This window comes from Urocitellus parryii, chromosome 9 (assembly GCF_045843805.1).
Source record: "Urocitellus parryii isolate mUroPar1 chromosome 9, mUroPar1.hap1, whole genome shotgun sequence".
Lineage (NCBI taxonomy): Eukaryota > Metazoa > Chordata > Mammalia > Rodentia > Sciuridae > Urocitellus > Urocitellus parryii.
In genome coordinates, this window is record NC_135539.1 from 26,523,303 (window position 1) to 26,537,993 (window position 14,691).

General features: G+C 62.2%; 1 protein-coding gene across 3 annotated transcripts; it reads right to left on the reverse strand.

The window, feature by feature from the left end:
• Positions 1–255: 255 nt before the first annotated feature.
• Positions 256–14,561, reverse strand: Rcc1l (RCC1 like). 3 transcript variants are annotated; one of them, XM_026396923.2, is made up of 11 exons: positions 14,515–14,561; positions 12,030–12,159; positions 10,788–10,916; positions 10,180–10,246; positions 9,097–9,148; positions 7,607–7,691; positions 6,252–6,433; positions 4,966–5,053; positions 3,672–3,845; positions 1,975–2,060; positions 256–913 (listed from the first exon to the last, which is right to left on the reverse strand). In XM_026396923.2, exons 1-11 carry the CDS (start codon positions 14,530–14,532, stop codon positions 836–838), a joined length of 1,089 nt encoding a protein of 362 aa, XP_026252708.2. In that variant the 5' UTR covers positions 14,533–14,561; the 3' UTR covers positions 256–835. The 3 variants fall into 3 exon arrangements, with proteins under 3 accessions (XP_026252708.2, XP_026252706.2, XP_026252707.2); XM_026396921.2 differs by having other exon boundaries at positions 14,221–14,532; XM_026396922.2 differs by lacking the exon at positions 256–913 and adding an exon at positions 2,142–2,194 and having other exon boundaries at positions 1,980–2,060; positions 14,221–14,532.
• Between the last annotated feature and the right edge of the window lie 130 nt (positions 14,562–14,691).

Consider the following 14,691-nt stretch of genomic DNA (forward strand, 5'->3'; position numbering starts at 1 on the left):
AGAGCACAATGGCCGGGTCACAGAGGACTTGCCACAAGTATCTGCGCAGCGAGTTACAGCAGCAGCCGGGCGTCGCGGGTGGTGGTGGGTCCCCACCTGACCACGGCCCCAGGACCTGGGAGCAGGACTGGCTCGGAATGTCCCAGGCAGGGCCGTCCACAGGCCTGTCCGCTGGCTTCCATCTGCCTCTTGACCCAAGTCCTGCTCGTCACCGCTGACCTCTTGGCGGTAAGAGAGACCCCTAGGAGACCTCAAGAGGCAGAAAATAGACTTTATTCCAAAAATATCTGTAAATACTGTTCTAAGGGAAAAGGCCAACAGTGACCAGGGCGGACATGGCCGTGACTTCAGATCCTCGTCCGCTGGCCTCCAGCCAGGCTGAGCCCCCCGAGTCTCCTCCAGCAGGCGGTGAGCGCGGGGTCTTGGAGGCTGCTCACTGTCCTCGGGCTCAGTGTGGCAGCGGGCAGGTGGCTGTGTGCACGGGGTCATCCAGCACAAGTTTCACAGGAGCCCGCCTGGCTTACGACCTAACCGAGGCTTACCTGGGTCACTAGGACACACCCAGAGCCCCTGGTCGCTGTGTCCTGGCAGGCCACCGCCTGAGACCAGACACATCCTGAGGCTGAGCCTCCCTGGACAGCCGTCCTGGGCCAACCGGGCCCCGGAGCCCTGAATAGGTGGGTGTGCCAACAGTCGCCCCACACCCTGGCCAGGACCCCTCGGGAGCGTGGCCTACAAAGGGCAGTGGTTCAACATCATTCAAGAGCCCTACCAGGCACTGTGTCCCCACCCTGCTGGGCTGCCTCCGACAGCCCTGGGAGGGTCAGGCAGGAGGTCAGATGAAAGACTTGGCCAGGGTCACCATGTGGTCCACACCACAGGCCATGTCCACGGGCTCACCGGGCATCGTCACCTGAAGGAACAAGAGCAAGACACCCTTCAATGTGGGCAGCGGCAGCAGGGCCACCAGCCTTGTCAGCCTCTCGGGAGGCCACTCCCTCACTGCACCCTGCCCACAAGGGCGGCCATCGCAGCTCACGTCCACACCTGGGACACCTCTGGGGAAGCGAGACGTGTCCTGCACATGTGCATCCCAGAGGCTGCGGCCCTCAGGCCGGTGTCATGTCTGTCCTATCAGAGCAGCTCAAGAGGCCCTCGCTCCTACCCTGTGAGTCCAGTCTGGGGCAGCCCCGCCAGCCACTCCACCCAGCGACCCCACTGCAGACACAGGCTGTCCTACTCACAGGTACCTTCAGGGTACACACGCAACACATGTGCATACGTGCACACACGCACACACACATGCACACACACATACGCACACATGCACACAGCTCTGCAGAGACTCCCAGAGGGAACGGGAGACACCAATACGGGCCACTGTGCGGATGGGGGGTGGCGCAGGAGGCCGCCCTCCACAGCGCGGCTGTAGTGACTTTCGAGGACACCTCCTAAGCTGGCCGTGAGCCACAATGAGACAAGCTACAACTGAAGAAGGACCCCCGCCCCTTAAGATTTGAAAACGCCTCCTGCCTGCTGCATCCCCACTACAGAGCCTGGATGCCCCCAGCAGCTGTGGACAGGCCGTTGACCCTCTTGGACCACCTAGAGCGCACTCCCGGGGCCACGGGTGAGGACCTGCTCCAGGCCTGGTAGCTCCCCTGCCCAGGACAGGCTCTGACGGAGATTCTTGCAGGGACAGGAACACCCGCAGGGCCACTCCCTCCAGCCGTGCCCTCACCAGGCCCCCACAGAGAGCTGACCTCACGGGAGCCGAGGACAGCGAGCCCTGAAATCTGGGAGCCTGGCCTGGCCCCAGCTACCCCTTCACTGCAGCAGGGGGGACAGCCCCCAGCCCAGCCCTGCCCTGCTCCAGGCCCAGCCCCTCTGCATGCTGGGCAGGCACCGGCTCAGGCACCAGGCACCAGGCACCAGGCACCGGCGGCACCGAGGCTGCTCCCCGCCCGGCCTTACCCTCCAGGGGAAGTACTGGTCCTCCAGGCGGCCGATCCCCAGGCACCCGCGGAGGTTCTTGCCCCATACGAACAGCTCGCCCTTGTCTAGAGGAAGAGGACAGCAGCTTGGCAGGAGCTGGCAGCTGGCAAAGAGCCCGTCCCAGGAGCCCGGCCTCGAGGACAGACCTTCTGCAATCAGGCACAGATGGCCTGTCCCCACCTCGTTCCCTCAGTGCTTCCTGGGAAGGGAGAAGCCAGTGTCTTAGGCACCGTCCCCACCCTGCCGTCTGACCCCCGGGAGGCAAGTCTGAGGGGTATGTGGCCCTGCCCAGCCCTGCCGGGCCCTGGTGACCCTGCCACACACCCAGGCCACTCCTGGCTTCCTAAGCCACAGAGAGGCTGCTCTTTCTGGGTCCCCCGGGGCCTGCCTGAGCCAGGCCTGGGCCCATGTGCTGTGACCTGGGGACAGGGCGGTGACAGGACACAGTGATGGGACCCGACCTAGATGAAGAGCTAGAACTAAACCGCCCAACCCACCCATGACTGCAAACCACAGAGGCCACAAAGGACAGGGACGCAGTCCACGGAAGGGACCCGTGTACTGCTCAAATACAGTTTGTCCCCCAAATCCATGTGGTGGACACCTGGTCCCCCAGGGTAATGGTGAGGACAGTGGAGGGGCCCGGAAGGAGCAGGCGGTCACCAGGGCCTGGCCTCATAAGGGGCTGGTGGAGCTCCCACGAGGGCTGCCACAGACGGACTCAGGCCGTTCCCCGCGTGTGCCCCGCCAGGGTCTCAGGGACCCGCCTTCTGCCAAGTGACAGTGCCAAGCCAGGGAAAGCCCCCGGGTCTGGCTCTGCGTGGCGCCGGGAGCCACCTGTCCTGCCCAGCACTCATGCTCACGGCCACTCTCAGGTCATGCTGCCACTGGGAGCAAAGAAAGAAGGACAAAGGAAACTGCCCAGGCCTGGGGTCCTGTGGCTCGGGAGGCTGAGCAGGGAGAGCACGAGTCCAAGGCCAGCCTCAGCCACTTAGCGAGGCCGCAGTGACGTAGTGAGACCCCCTGCCTCTAAATAAAAACCCAAAGGACGGGGTGCAGCTCAGCGTGAAGCACCTGATGGCACCTCCCTGAGGAAAAGGGGCCTTTCCCAGGAGAGGACTGAACACAGGGGTCATCGACAAGTGAGCCGCCTGGTGCAGTCATACTGCCCAGGGAAACCCACAACCGGGGCACCCAGAGGCCATGGGCTGTGCCAGCCCGGAGGCCCGTGGGAAAACTCGTCTCTGACAGCTTGTCATCTGGCCAGGCCATCCTGTGATGGCCCCCAGCACTTTGGAGCAAGGAGAGCTCCACCTCCAGAAACCACAGGGGTCTCCAAACTGCCTCTGGCCACTGCGTGCCCAGGGCCGAGCGGGGTCTTGGCCTGCGGGGGTGGCCCACCCACACTCTCCATGGACTCGCCCACCTCTGCCAGGGTTTCTCGCACAGCCAACTGGTGCCCTCGAGAGTCACCCAAACATCAGCCTCACCACAAACCACAGAAACCGAGCCCAGTTCCAGGGGAGGAAGAGACGAGGTTGTTCACCCGCAAGCCACGGACGGCTGCTAGCTGTTCCCGGTCATCCCGTCCTGGTCAGCCCACCAAGGCACCACGGGCACACAGAGGGAAGGGAGCATGCGGGGGAGCACCTGGGTCCTGCCAGCCGGCCACTTACTAGAAAGGGCAGCAAAGTGGCTGAGCCCACAGCGGATGAGGGAGACCTGGACGTCCGGGTTGAACTCAGTCAGGCCGAAGAGCGTGGGCGGGATCCTCTCCGGAAGGGCAGTTTCCGCGAGGCTGGGTCCTTTGCCAAGGATTCCATAGCCCCAGACAAACACGTGTCCTTCCCCTGCGCACAGCAGGACAGGGTCAGCGGGCCACCCAGTTAAGGCTCCCACACACCCTGCTCACTGTGCCCACAGGGACAGGGGTAGCCTCCCTGGTGGCAAGAAAAGGCTGAAAACACTCCTCCTGTCCTGGCTTCAGTTCCTGCCTCGGCATCCGCCCAACTGCTGGCCACCCTCGGAGCCCAGAGCCCATGTCATGCGGCAACCTGGGCGGGGGCAGCCCCTAAATGACCCAGGAAGCCCACATGGCCTCCTGAAGCTTGGAGACAGCTGTCCCTACTAACGGACCCAGGTCCTCGCTGAGCAGACACATAACACAGACAATTCCTGGCCAGACCCTTAAACTTTAAGGAAAAAACGTTTTTGTTGGTACCAGGAATCAAACCCAGGGGTGCGCCCCCATGGAGCCACGTCCCCTGAGATGGGCACTCTCCAGGTCCTCTGCGGTCTTGCAAAGTCGCTGAGGCCGCCTTGAGCCTGGGATGCTCCTGCTTCTGCCTGGATATGGTTTTCTGACACCAAGTTCTTGCTTTTCTCCCCAGATGCTGAGAACCGATGGCTCAGGCCAGGCAAGCGCCCCTCAGGCCTGCAGCTGGGGTGCAGCTCGGAGAGTGCACGGCACAAGCGAGGCCCCAGGTTCCAGCCCTGATACCCATGCCAAGGTTGGTGCTCCTCGGTGTGCCACACACTCACTCTCAGGGCACAGACCTCGGTGTGCGACACACTCACTCGCAGGGCATGGATCTCGGTGTGCCACACGCTCACTCGCAGGGCACGGACCTTGTGTGCCACACGCTCACTCTCAGGGCACGGACCCTGGTGTGCCACACACTCACTCGCAGGGCAGGGACCTCAGTGTGCCACACACTCTTTCACAGGGCACACAGTGGTAGTGCCTACTCTGTATTTACTTCCTGGCCGGAGAGGGGATCTGGCCGGGATGAGGGAACAGGGACCCTGCACCCTCGAGGTCTGCTGGAGTGACAGGCTGAGCAGCTCTCTGGCCACATGTGTCACAAAATTCACCAGGCTCAGTCCAGCGGATCATCCCATGGCCACGTGAACCTGACAGCCTGGTGGACATGCCCACCAGTCCCCAATGACTACCCAAGGGGGTCTCACCGTTCAGTAAGGCACAGCCGGTGCCCCCGCAGGCCGCCTGCTTCACAGTCCCCACTCCTGAGAAGGGCAGGCACCGAGGGACGTTCACCTGCAGCGAGAAAGGGCTCCAAGTAGGACAGGCTACGTGGGGAGTGGGCCGTGGGCAGGGCCACACAAGCTCTCTGTCTACTCCAGGGCCATCTCCTGAGTACCGCACAGGCACGAAGCCGGGACCTAGGGACCTGGATGCACAGGGGCTACAGGACCAGCCCACCCTCAAAGAGCACTGGCTGGCCCAGGGGCAGCAGTCAAGGTCAACCTCAGACCTCACGAGCAAAACGCAAGGGGGATCCAGGAGTCTGAGTGGCAGAGCTGGGCAGGCGGGGGAGAGGCAGCCAGGGGGGCATCCGTGCCTGAGGCCTGAGGAGAGGCAGGAACCAACCAGGCCAGGGCGAAGCGGGGAGCAGGGCGTCCAGCTGAGGCAGGAGAGGACAGCTGGGCGTGAAGCCACGAGGAGCTCACGGGAGGCCAGAACAAAGGGCCCACGGCCGTGAGTGGCACGGGTGGCCGAGGAGAGGCACTCTGCACAGGCCGTCCTCTGGAGAGTGCACAGGCAGCGCTGGAGGAGCCCAGGGAGCCCTGGGGAGGCCAGGGAGAGCAGCACTCAGGAGCCCGGGGTCAGGGGCAGGTGAGCGGCAGAAACACTGAAGCCACAGGAGAGATCATCTAGTGGGAGACGCAGAGGCCAGGAGGGGCGCCCACACCTCAAAGGGCCAGCGGGGGAGGAAGAGCAGGGGCCAGACCAGGGAGGATGGGGAGGGCAGGGGCACGAGGACAGCCGGGAAGGAGTGCGTCCCAGCAGCGCCACGGCCAAGGTCAGAGATGAGGCGGGAAAAGGCTGTCCAGTGCCCTCCTAGTGCCTCTGGCCCCAGGGAGGTCGCTGGTGGCCCTCACGGGAGCCATGGACAAGCTGACAGGCAGAGGCAGACTACAATGGACTGGGTCGAGAACTTGGGGACAAGGTTGAGAACTCGGGGACAAAGACATGGGGACAGGATGCAAGCATGGCTGAGAGGCCCCCTGGGAAGGGCAGGCCAGAGGGAAGGAGGGAGGGAGGGAGGGAGGGAGGACAGGCACAGAGTGGACAGGACCCAGCAGGTGCACTGAGGTCGAGGGGAGCCAGCCCCAGGGCAGCCCCTCGGGGGCTGACACAAATAAATAAGTACAAGTTGTCTCAGCCACTTGTAAGGCGGCTTGGTGACCAGGTCTCCTGCTGTTCCAGCCCCCCCCCCCCCCCCCGCACGCACCTGAGTGGACTCGGTGACGGAGGCCAGCTGCAGGTACTCCGAGTTCCCCCAACCAAAGAGGCCTCCGTCCGCTGACACAGCCAGGCAGCAGTCCCCATAGGTGGCGACCTGCACGACCTTCACTCCGGCAAGGTCCCCTCCCAGCTTGGTGGGTACGCTGGTGACATCGTAGTGACCGAGACCTGGCAAGGGAAACGCGCACCTTCAGTTACTCGCCAAGCACAACGCTGGCCCCAACAGCACCCGCACAGAAAGCCTGGCCTGCCCTGCTGGCCGCACCCCTGCTCCCACGAGGGAGGACTCGTCACACACAGCTATTCTTCTTTTTTCTGATTTCTTTTTAATATTTTTCAGGTGATGGAACTTTACTTTATTTGCTTATCTATATGAGGTGCTGGGAATGGAACCTGGTGCCTCACACGTAGGAGGCCAGCACTCTACCACTGAGCCACAACCCCAGCCCCACAAATGGCATATTCTTAAGACCCAAAAGGCGGGGCTGGGGATGTGGCTCAAGCGGTAGCGCACTCGCCTGGCATGTGTGCGGCCCGGGTTCGATCCTCAGCACCACATACAAACAAAGATGTTGTGTCCGCTGAAAACTAAAAAATAAATAAATATTTAAAAATTCATTTAAAAAAAAAAAAAAAAAAAAAAAGACCCAAAAGGCATGTTTTTAGGGACCCTGGAATTTTTTAGGTCAGAATCAAGTTAGAAATTTTGTAAGATAAGCACCGGGCAAGTGGCCCACGCCTGTGATCCCAGCGACTCAGGGGGCTGAGGCAGGAGGATGGGGAGTCGGAGCCAGCCGACTTAGGGAAGCCCTAAGCAACTCAGCAAGACCCTGTCTCTAAAAAGACGTAAAGAAAAGAAAAAGGGCTTGGGATGTGGCTCCGTGGTTCGGTGGCCCTGGGTTCAATGCCTGGTGCCCCAGATACACACAGACACACACAGATACACGTAAGAGCAGAGGCTGGGATTGGCCCGTAGTAAAGAACCCTGGTTTAGATCCTAGTGAAGCAAAAACATGAAAAAGGAAATTCAGAAAAATTAACATTACTAAACACCTAAGGAAGGGAGCCTCCACACACAAGTCGGGGCCTCAGGAGCGAGTCGCCCTGCAGGCCCAGAGCAGGACCAGCAGTGGGGGTCAGGGCTGGCCAGCTGCAGGCTGCATGTCCATGGTCACAGGCAGCAGAAAGGGGGTCACAGGCAAGTGCAGGGGACAGCACTCCCCAGGAGCAAGGGGGTCACAGGCAAGTCAGGGGACAGCACTCCCCAGGAGCAAGGGGGATGGAGCCCAGTGGGAGGCGGTCCTGGCCCCCAGGGCCACACCACGGCCTCGCATCACGCACCTGTCTGCCCATCGGCACCCCATCCACAGGAGTAGACCTCGCCTCGATCCGTGAGGAACAGGCTGTGATCCTGTCCGCAGGCCACCTGGAGGACACCAGTGGGCAGAGGAGACCCTCTCTCAGAGAGTTCCCAGGCCTGCTCTCCCCTCTGCGCAGCCAGAGCAGCAGCTCCTGAGGCCAGGAGGGGGCCAGGAAGGGGCAGGGGGGCAGGGAGGGGATGAGGGAGGGCCAGGGAGGGGGCGAGAGGGGGCAGGGAGAGGGGCCAGGGAGGGGGCCAGGGAGGGGGCCAGAGAGGGGGCCAGGGAGGGCCCACCCTCACCCCACCCCCCACCCCACCCCTGCGTCCCCCCCACCACCACCACGCCCCACCCTGGCCAGCTCCAGCTCAGCCTCAGCCCCAGTCCCCTTCATCCCCTTCACCGCTGGAGCCCGAGCCTGTCCTGGGCCTCCTGCCTCTCCCTCTCCCCACACCTGGCTGCTCTATTCCCAAGGCCCACTGCCACCCCACGCTGGTCTCCAGACCTGGTCTCTAACTGCCTCAGGAGAAGCAGGCCACAGCAGGACCACCCAGGACAGACTCAGGAGGTCTGGTGACACCCGAAGCCACTCATCCATGGGTGGAGGACGGGGACTTGAGCCCACAGGCACCTGGGGCTGCGCAGGAGGCTCTGCCTCTCCCGTGACCCCTGACCAAGCCCCGCGTCCCCCATTCTGCTGGCCAGTCACTCTGGATCCCAGGGTGCCCTCCCTGCTCCTCTCCTGACCCCGAAGCCTGGCTGTCCTGGGGGTCTATGCCCCCACCCTCCCAGACTCCCCTCCTGGCCTCCACGCCTCTCCCCTCTACTTCCCACCAGGGCTAAGTCGTCTTTCTGGAAGGTCACGACTCGGCAGCCACCTCCCCTGGAACACATTCCTTCGGAGACGCTGGACATGGACCTGGGCCTGGCACACACCACGCACCCCCCGCCCTGCTGAAAACCTCACAGCCCACTGCCCAAGGACGAGGCCCTCAGGGCTCCACTCCCCACCAGTGCCCAGACTGTGCGTCATCCACTCCCGCCTGCCCTCCTGACCGCTGCAGAGCGCACTACCACGAGCACAGCAGTGACCACCAGCCACACCCCAGGCCTGCTTGGGCCTCCAGGATGCCCCTCCCCTCCTGCTGGGCAGCACCCCAGCCTCAGCAGGAACACCCGAGGCTAAGTGTTTATCCTAAGTGGCCATCGGGTGCCTGGGTACCGCCCCACAGGCCCCCACTCCAGGTGGACACAGCTGAGCAGGCAGCCTGGTCTCCACGGGAGCCTCACCCCCGCCCCAACTCTTCTAGACCCCCATCCCAGGGTTCAGCAGGAGCCTGGTCTCCAGCGCAGGCCAGGAGTCCTGACCAGAGTAACCTGACCCTTCAGGAAGTTCCCCTAACCGCCTGCCAGCACCCCGCCCAGTGTCGATCCTTCCAAAGCATCCGGGGACAGGAGGAGCCCGTCTCTTACCTGGACCACCTGCCCATCAAAGTCCTGCATCCTGTGGATCTTGTGACTTTCACTAGAGCCAAGAAGAGGAGACGTGGCCATCAGCCCTGCACAGGCCGGGCCCCTTCACCCTGGCCGATAGCCCAACCCCATGTGCACAGGGCCACCTTCAGAGCACAGCAGGCCTGGGGGGGACAACCCACACAACGAAACTCAAGGCGTCTCTTCCTCCCCGCGGTACTGAGGACTGACCCAGGGGCACTCTGCCACTGAGCCCCTTCATTTAGTTATTTATTCCGAAACCAGGTATCGCTAGGTTGCCAAGGCTGGCCTCCAGCTTGCGCTCCTCCTGCCTCAGCCTCCCACACAGCTGGGGTTACAGGCGTGGCCACCGCACCAGCTTGATGTGAGGTTTTTTAAATATTTTTAGTTGTTGGACAATAATTTAATTTTACTTATTTTTTTATGTGGTGCTGAGGATCAAACCCAATGCCTCACCTGTGCTGGACAACGCTCTGCCCCTGAGTCACAGCCCAGACCTCGACATGACTTTTTTATGAGGCCAGAGACTAGCACTCAGGCCACCAGCATCAAGCAAGGAACTAGTGGAATTTTTTCTTTTTTAATACAAAATGAAAAAACTGAAATGAAGGTGAACTTTTTAAGTTAACCAATTTGAAAACGTGGTTAATTTAAATAATTCCCCTTCATTTAAAGTAAAAAGGTTATAAAAATTAATTCGGCCGGGCACGCCTGTGATCCTAGAGGCTCAGGAGGCTGAGACAGGAGAATCAGGAGTTCAAATCCAGCCTCAGCAATTTAGCCAGGTGCTGAGCAATTCCGTGAGACCCTGTCTCTAACAAAATTCAAAACAGGGATGGGGATGGGGCTCAGTGGTCAGTGCCCCTGAGTTCAATCCCCAGTACTCCTCAAAAAATTAGTTCAAAAGGTTTGTACACATGACGACCAAGGCTCACCCCTCACCCCCAAGCTCATGGCTGAGCCCACCCCCAGCAGAACCGCCCCAGGGCTCCCCCCAGGGGTACGGAGCCCCGGCTCTCACCCTGCGGCCACTCAGGTCTGGGGGCAGAGCTCGGCACGCACCTGTACACTTCATTCTCCACGACCTTCCGGCCACACTGCCCATACGAGTTGTTCCCCATGCTGAACACTGGAAGGGACACAGCCGACCCAGTCCACCCAGGCCACAATCCACTGCGCAGGCTCATGGGATCCCAGCAGGCCAGGGCCACCAGGGTCTCCGGAGCCATCCCCCACAGCTGCCCATCCCGACTGCCACGGGCTCCCTCCTGCAACACCCGCCTCCAGGGACACCTCAGGCCTTCTGGGTCCCCGTGCCCTGGTCCCACCTCCTGGGAATTCCACAATGTGGGCAAGTCCCCGTCCATGTGCCTGTGGCCAGGCTGCACGGACACCAAAGGCCCTGGTGAGGGCCTCCTAAGGCCACTTCTGCCTTCCCCCATCAGGCACCTTGGCCAGGAAGAGAAGCGGGAACAAAGCGGCTTTGCTGCCTCTCCCTGGACACAAGCCCTCTGCAGAGGGACCTCAGGCACAGGGACCTTGGCCTGAGAGGCCACACTAGGGGAGGTGCAAGCAAACAGACCCTTTGTGCGTGCACACAGCCCAGTGCAGAGACCTCCCGAGGAGCTCAGCAAGCCCACCAATGGCCCTCCCGCAGGGAGGGCACTCACCTCCCTCGCTGTCTGTCAGGACCAGGGAGTGCGCCCTGCCACAGGACACCTGCAGCACCCGGGTCTCCTGAGGCCTGTCCAGGGGCAGCGGGATGGGCGACGGCTCCAGGACGTACTCGTAGCCCCTGGCTGCAGAGGACCGCAGGTCAGAGCGAGGCAGCGGCCAAGGCCACCTCCGGCAGCAGGAACCGCTGTCCACCCCGTTCCCCACAGAGTCAGGCGGGAAGCTCCCAGTGCCCGTCGGGGCCAGGAACCCAGTGGTCACTGAACCACACGCTGGGCCTCCTTGGGAATCTCCTGGGGCTCCAGAGGCTGCGGCCGGTCTGGACAAGTCAGTGATCCGCTAAGGGAAACTTAGGGTGGGGAGGCTCAGGGTGGCACCTGCTCTGCATGCGCCAGGCCTGGGGTCCCCCCAGCGCCGTTCAAGGCCTAGTGGGCCAGAAACATGGAGGGCGGCCTCTCAGGGCCAATGAGGCCCGACCCTGATGCCAAGCTTCTCTGATACAGAGTCTAAAACAGCCCAAGACAAAACACAAGTGCGCTCTGACCCAGGCAGAAACAGACTGCAGGTAGACGGGGACACGGGAGGCCGCCTGCTGTATAGGTGGACAGGGACTCGGGACGTGGGAGGCCTGCCCGCTGGCGTCGGGCTGATGGCTCCTGTCTTAAGAGTAAATCTGGGGCTGGGGATGTGGCTCAAGCGGTAGCGCGCTCGCCTGGCATGCGTGTGGCCCGGGTTCGATCCTCAGCACCACATACAAACAAAGATGTTGTGTCCGCCGAAAACTAAAAAATAAATGTTAAAATTCTTTCTCTCCTCTCTCTCTCTCTCTCTCTCTCTCTCTTTAAAAAAAAAAAAAAAAAAAAAAAAAAAAAGAGTAAATCTGCTCTGTAGTGGCACCTCAGCTCACAGCCACCTTGGTTCCTGTGGCTCTCGTGACAAGGCCTGCTTCCTAAACGTCCTCGTCGGCCGTTCCTGACCCTTTACATCTGAAGCCCCAAACGCGGGGACAAGCCCGGGGTCTGGAGGGCCCACTGGTCTCCTCCCAGGCCACGTCCAGGCATGGGCACCCGGGGCCAAGCGGGAGCGGCCATTGCCCACCCCGGTGCCCACCCTACTGCCGAGGGTCCCCGCTGCTGCTGACCAGGGTGAGCTCCAGCTGGCCGGGGTCACGAGCCAGCCTCTCAGTCCCACTCCGGCCAGAGGTGCCCACGCCAGCGCAGGCTCCTGTGGCCCCGCACCTTTGTCCCTCCGGCTCCTCTGAAACCCGAGCTGGGAGTCCTTGTTGAGTCCCATGCCCCACACCTTGGTGACATCCTTGGTCCTGGAGGACAGCAGTGTGAATCCATAGCCACAGGCCGCAGAGGAGATCTGAAAGAAGCCCCGAGCGCAGAGTGGTGACAAACCACAACCATTTGACCGGCACTGCACCTCGTTCACCCCCGAGTCACCCACAAACCAGCACTCCCATCCCACCCAAGGCCATTAGAGGCCTCGGCCTGCTCTCGGCCTGCCATCTGTGTGGCCGGGGGGACGCTGCCTCTCCAGGGACTCCGGAAGCAGGTGTCCGCTGGGTGGCCCTGAAGACAGGTGCCACAGCAACTAGGGTCCCGCAGCGACAGCACCTCCTCAACCATGGGGCACACAGGTGACCGAGGCCCTCAGGATTGGGCCCCTGGAGGCTGCCCCTCGCCCTAGGCTGTGCTGCGACCCCAGATGAGCAGAGGGGAGGCTGCCCCAGGGTGTCACAGGGACAGAGAAGACAAGATCCAAACAAATGGGAGACAGTCCCGCCCACTGAGGGGAGGAGCACAACAGTTTCCACGGCAACTCCGCACACTGAACCCCCTCAAAGCCCCAGTGAGAAGGCTGTGGAGGGATGTGGCCCAGGGTCAAGTGCCCGGGTCCCATCCCCAGCACAGCAAGACACACAGGGCTGGCTGGAGCCCACGGTCAGCACCTGCCCAGCAGGCACGAGGCCCGGTTCAACCCCAAGCACCATAAAAATACCTAAGAACCCCAGAAGGGATTTCTGCAGAAACGGACAAGCCAAGCCTAAAATTCAAAGGACCCAGAGGAGGCAGATCATTTTTTTAAAAGGACAAGGACCAGGCCCAGTGGCACATGCTATAACCTCAGCTACTCGGGGGCTGAGGCAGGAGGATCACAAGTCCAAGGCCAGCCTCAGGAGCCTAGTGAGAACCTGCCTCAGAAGGGCAGAGGGTACAACTCAGTGGTAGGGTGGCCCTGAGCTCCGTCCCTGTCCCCCACACACGGGGAGGACAGGGCTGGGCAGAGCTCCCACCTCCAAAGAGTCTGAGGGCGGCCTCCTGACTGCAAAGCTCACCACAAGCCATAGCCATCCAGACAGTGACCAAGACGGGTCATTCTGACGTGAGGGTGGACACAGCTTCATGAAGACAGCTGGGAGTCCAGAAGTCAATCCTTGCCTTCAGGTCACCCCGTTTCCCACCAAGGGAAGGGCAGGTACGGTTGCTTGGACAAGAGACCTCGGACCCTGCCTCACCCCACAGGCCCAAAGCAGCTCACAGGGGCTCAGAGACTTAAATACAAGAGCCAAAGCCACCCAGTGAACAAGGGCACAAACTTGGGTCTGGCAGATCCCTTGGATGAGCCACTAAAGCACAACCTGCAGCAGAAAAACCGGTTGAGGAAATTCATCAAGATGGAAAACATCCGCTCCTCAAGACACTGCCCAGAAAACAAGCGCTGCCCAGGAAAAGCCAGGAGAACCCTGCGGTCCCGTGCCCAGGGCCCAGGACTGAGGACTCAACATGGCCAATTCGCCAGGGGGTCAAGTGGGGAGGCTGAGGCAGGAGGACTGCAGGTTCCAGCCAGCCCGAGCTTGGCTCAGCTCCCATCCCCAGCCCCTGGCTTTTCACCGGGTTGGAACAGAAGTCCCCCTTTCTCCGTCCCCCGTTTCTGGTCCAGAGCTCACTGGCGGACTTGGCAGAGAAGTCAGAAGCCCAACTGGACAAGGTGCCTCCTTTTCATGGCCTACCAGGGCCTCCACAGCCACACAGGCAGGCCCAACCTCATGTCAGCTTCAGGGTCCTCTGGCTGCCACCCCTCCAAATCTAGGACCTGCCTCCTTCCCAGGTCAGTCATTCCACCGTCCCGCTGGGCTCGCTCCTTCTTAATGCCTTGTCCCTAAGGAGTCCCCAGCCTGCCCCCAGCAATCCGTGCTGCACGCCTCCCGGTCCTCCCTGACCTCCCCGGCCTCCTCCCTTCCTCACTCCTTCTCCCCCGCCTCCCCCTCCAGTTTTTCCTCCCTCCCCAGTCTCCCTCTCCCTCCTCCTCGGCCTCCCTCTCCCTCCTCCTCCTCGGCCTCTCCTTCCCTTTCCTACCTCCCTCCCCAGCCTCCCTCTCCTGCCCCCCCCACCCGCCTCACTCCCCGGGCGCCCCGCGCACCCTCTGCGGCAGCTCCAAGCGGTAGGGCAGCGGCTGCACTCTCCGGCGCGGAGGGCGGCCGCGCGTGGCAGGCGCGAGTCTGGGCAGCACGAAGCTGGGCACGCCTAGCGCCCCCGAGAAGCTGAAGCCCCACACGAAGACGCGATCCGCTCGGGCCGCGCGCTCGCCCACATACTGCAGCACCGGCGCCTCGGCCTCGGCCTCGGCCGCCTCGCGCCGGCTCCGGGAGCGCCCGGCCGCCGTCCAGTGCCCGCGCCCCTGCCCCGGGCCCGTCAGCCGCCGCCCCAGCCGAACCAGCGCCGCCGACGCCATGCTTCGCTTCACGCCTCAGCCGCCGGCGGGCGCCGCCATCTTGCGTCACCCTTGACTTCCCGTGTGGGCGGAAGCGGCCGCCGCCATGTTTGCTGCTGGCGGAAGGCGGCGAAGCGGACCAGTTCTTGAACCCAGGGCCCAGGGCCACTCATCCGTCTC

Excerpts from the sequence above, each read along its gene's own strand:
- Rcc1l (XM_026396921.2), bottom strand. The coding sequence starts at position 14,532 with ATGGCGTCGGCGGCGCTGGTTCGGCTGGGGCGGCGGCTGACGGGCCCG. Across the intron at positions 10,917-12,029 it reads GAGGAGCCGGAGGGACAAAG|CCAGGGGCTACGAGTACGTC; the intron begins GTGCGGGGCCAC and ends GGTCCTCTGCAG. Across the intron at positions 3,846-4,965 it reads CGGCTGTGCCTTACTGAACG|GGGAAGGACACGTGTTTGTC; the intron begins GTGAGACCCCCT and ends TGCTGTGCGCAG.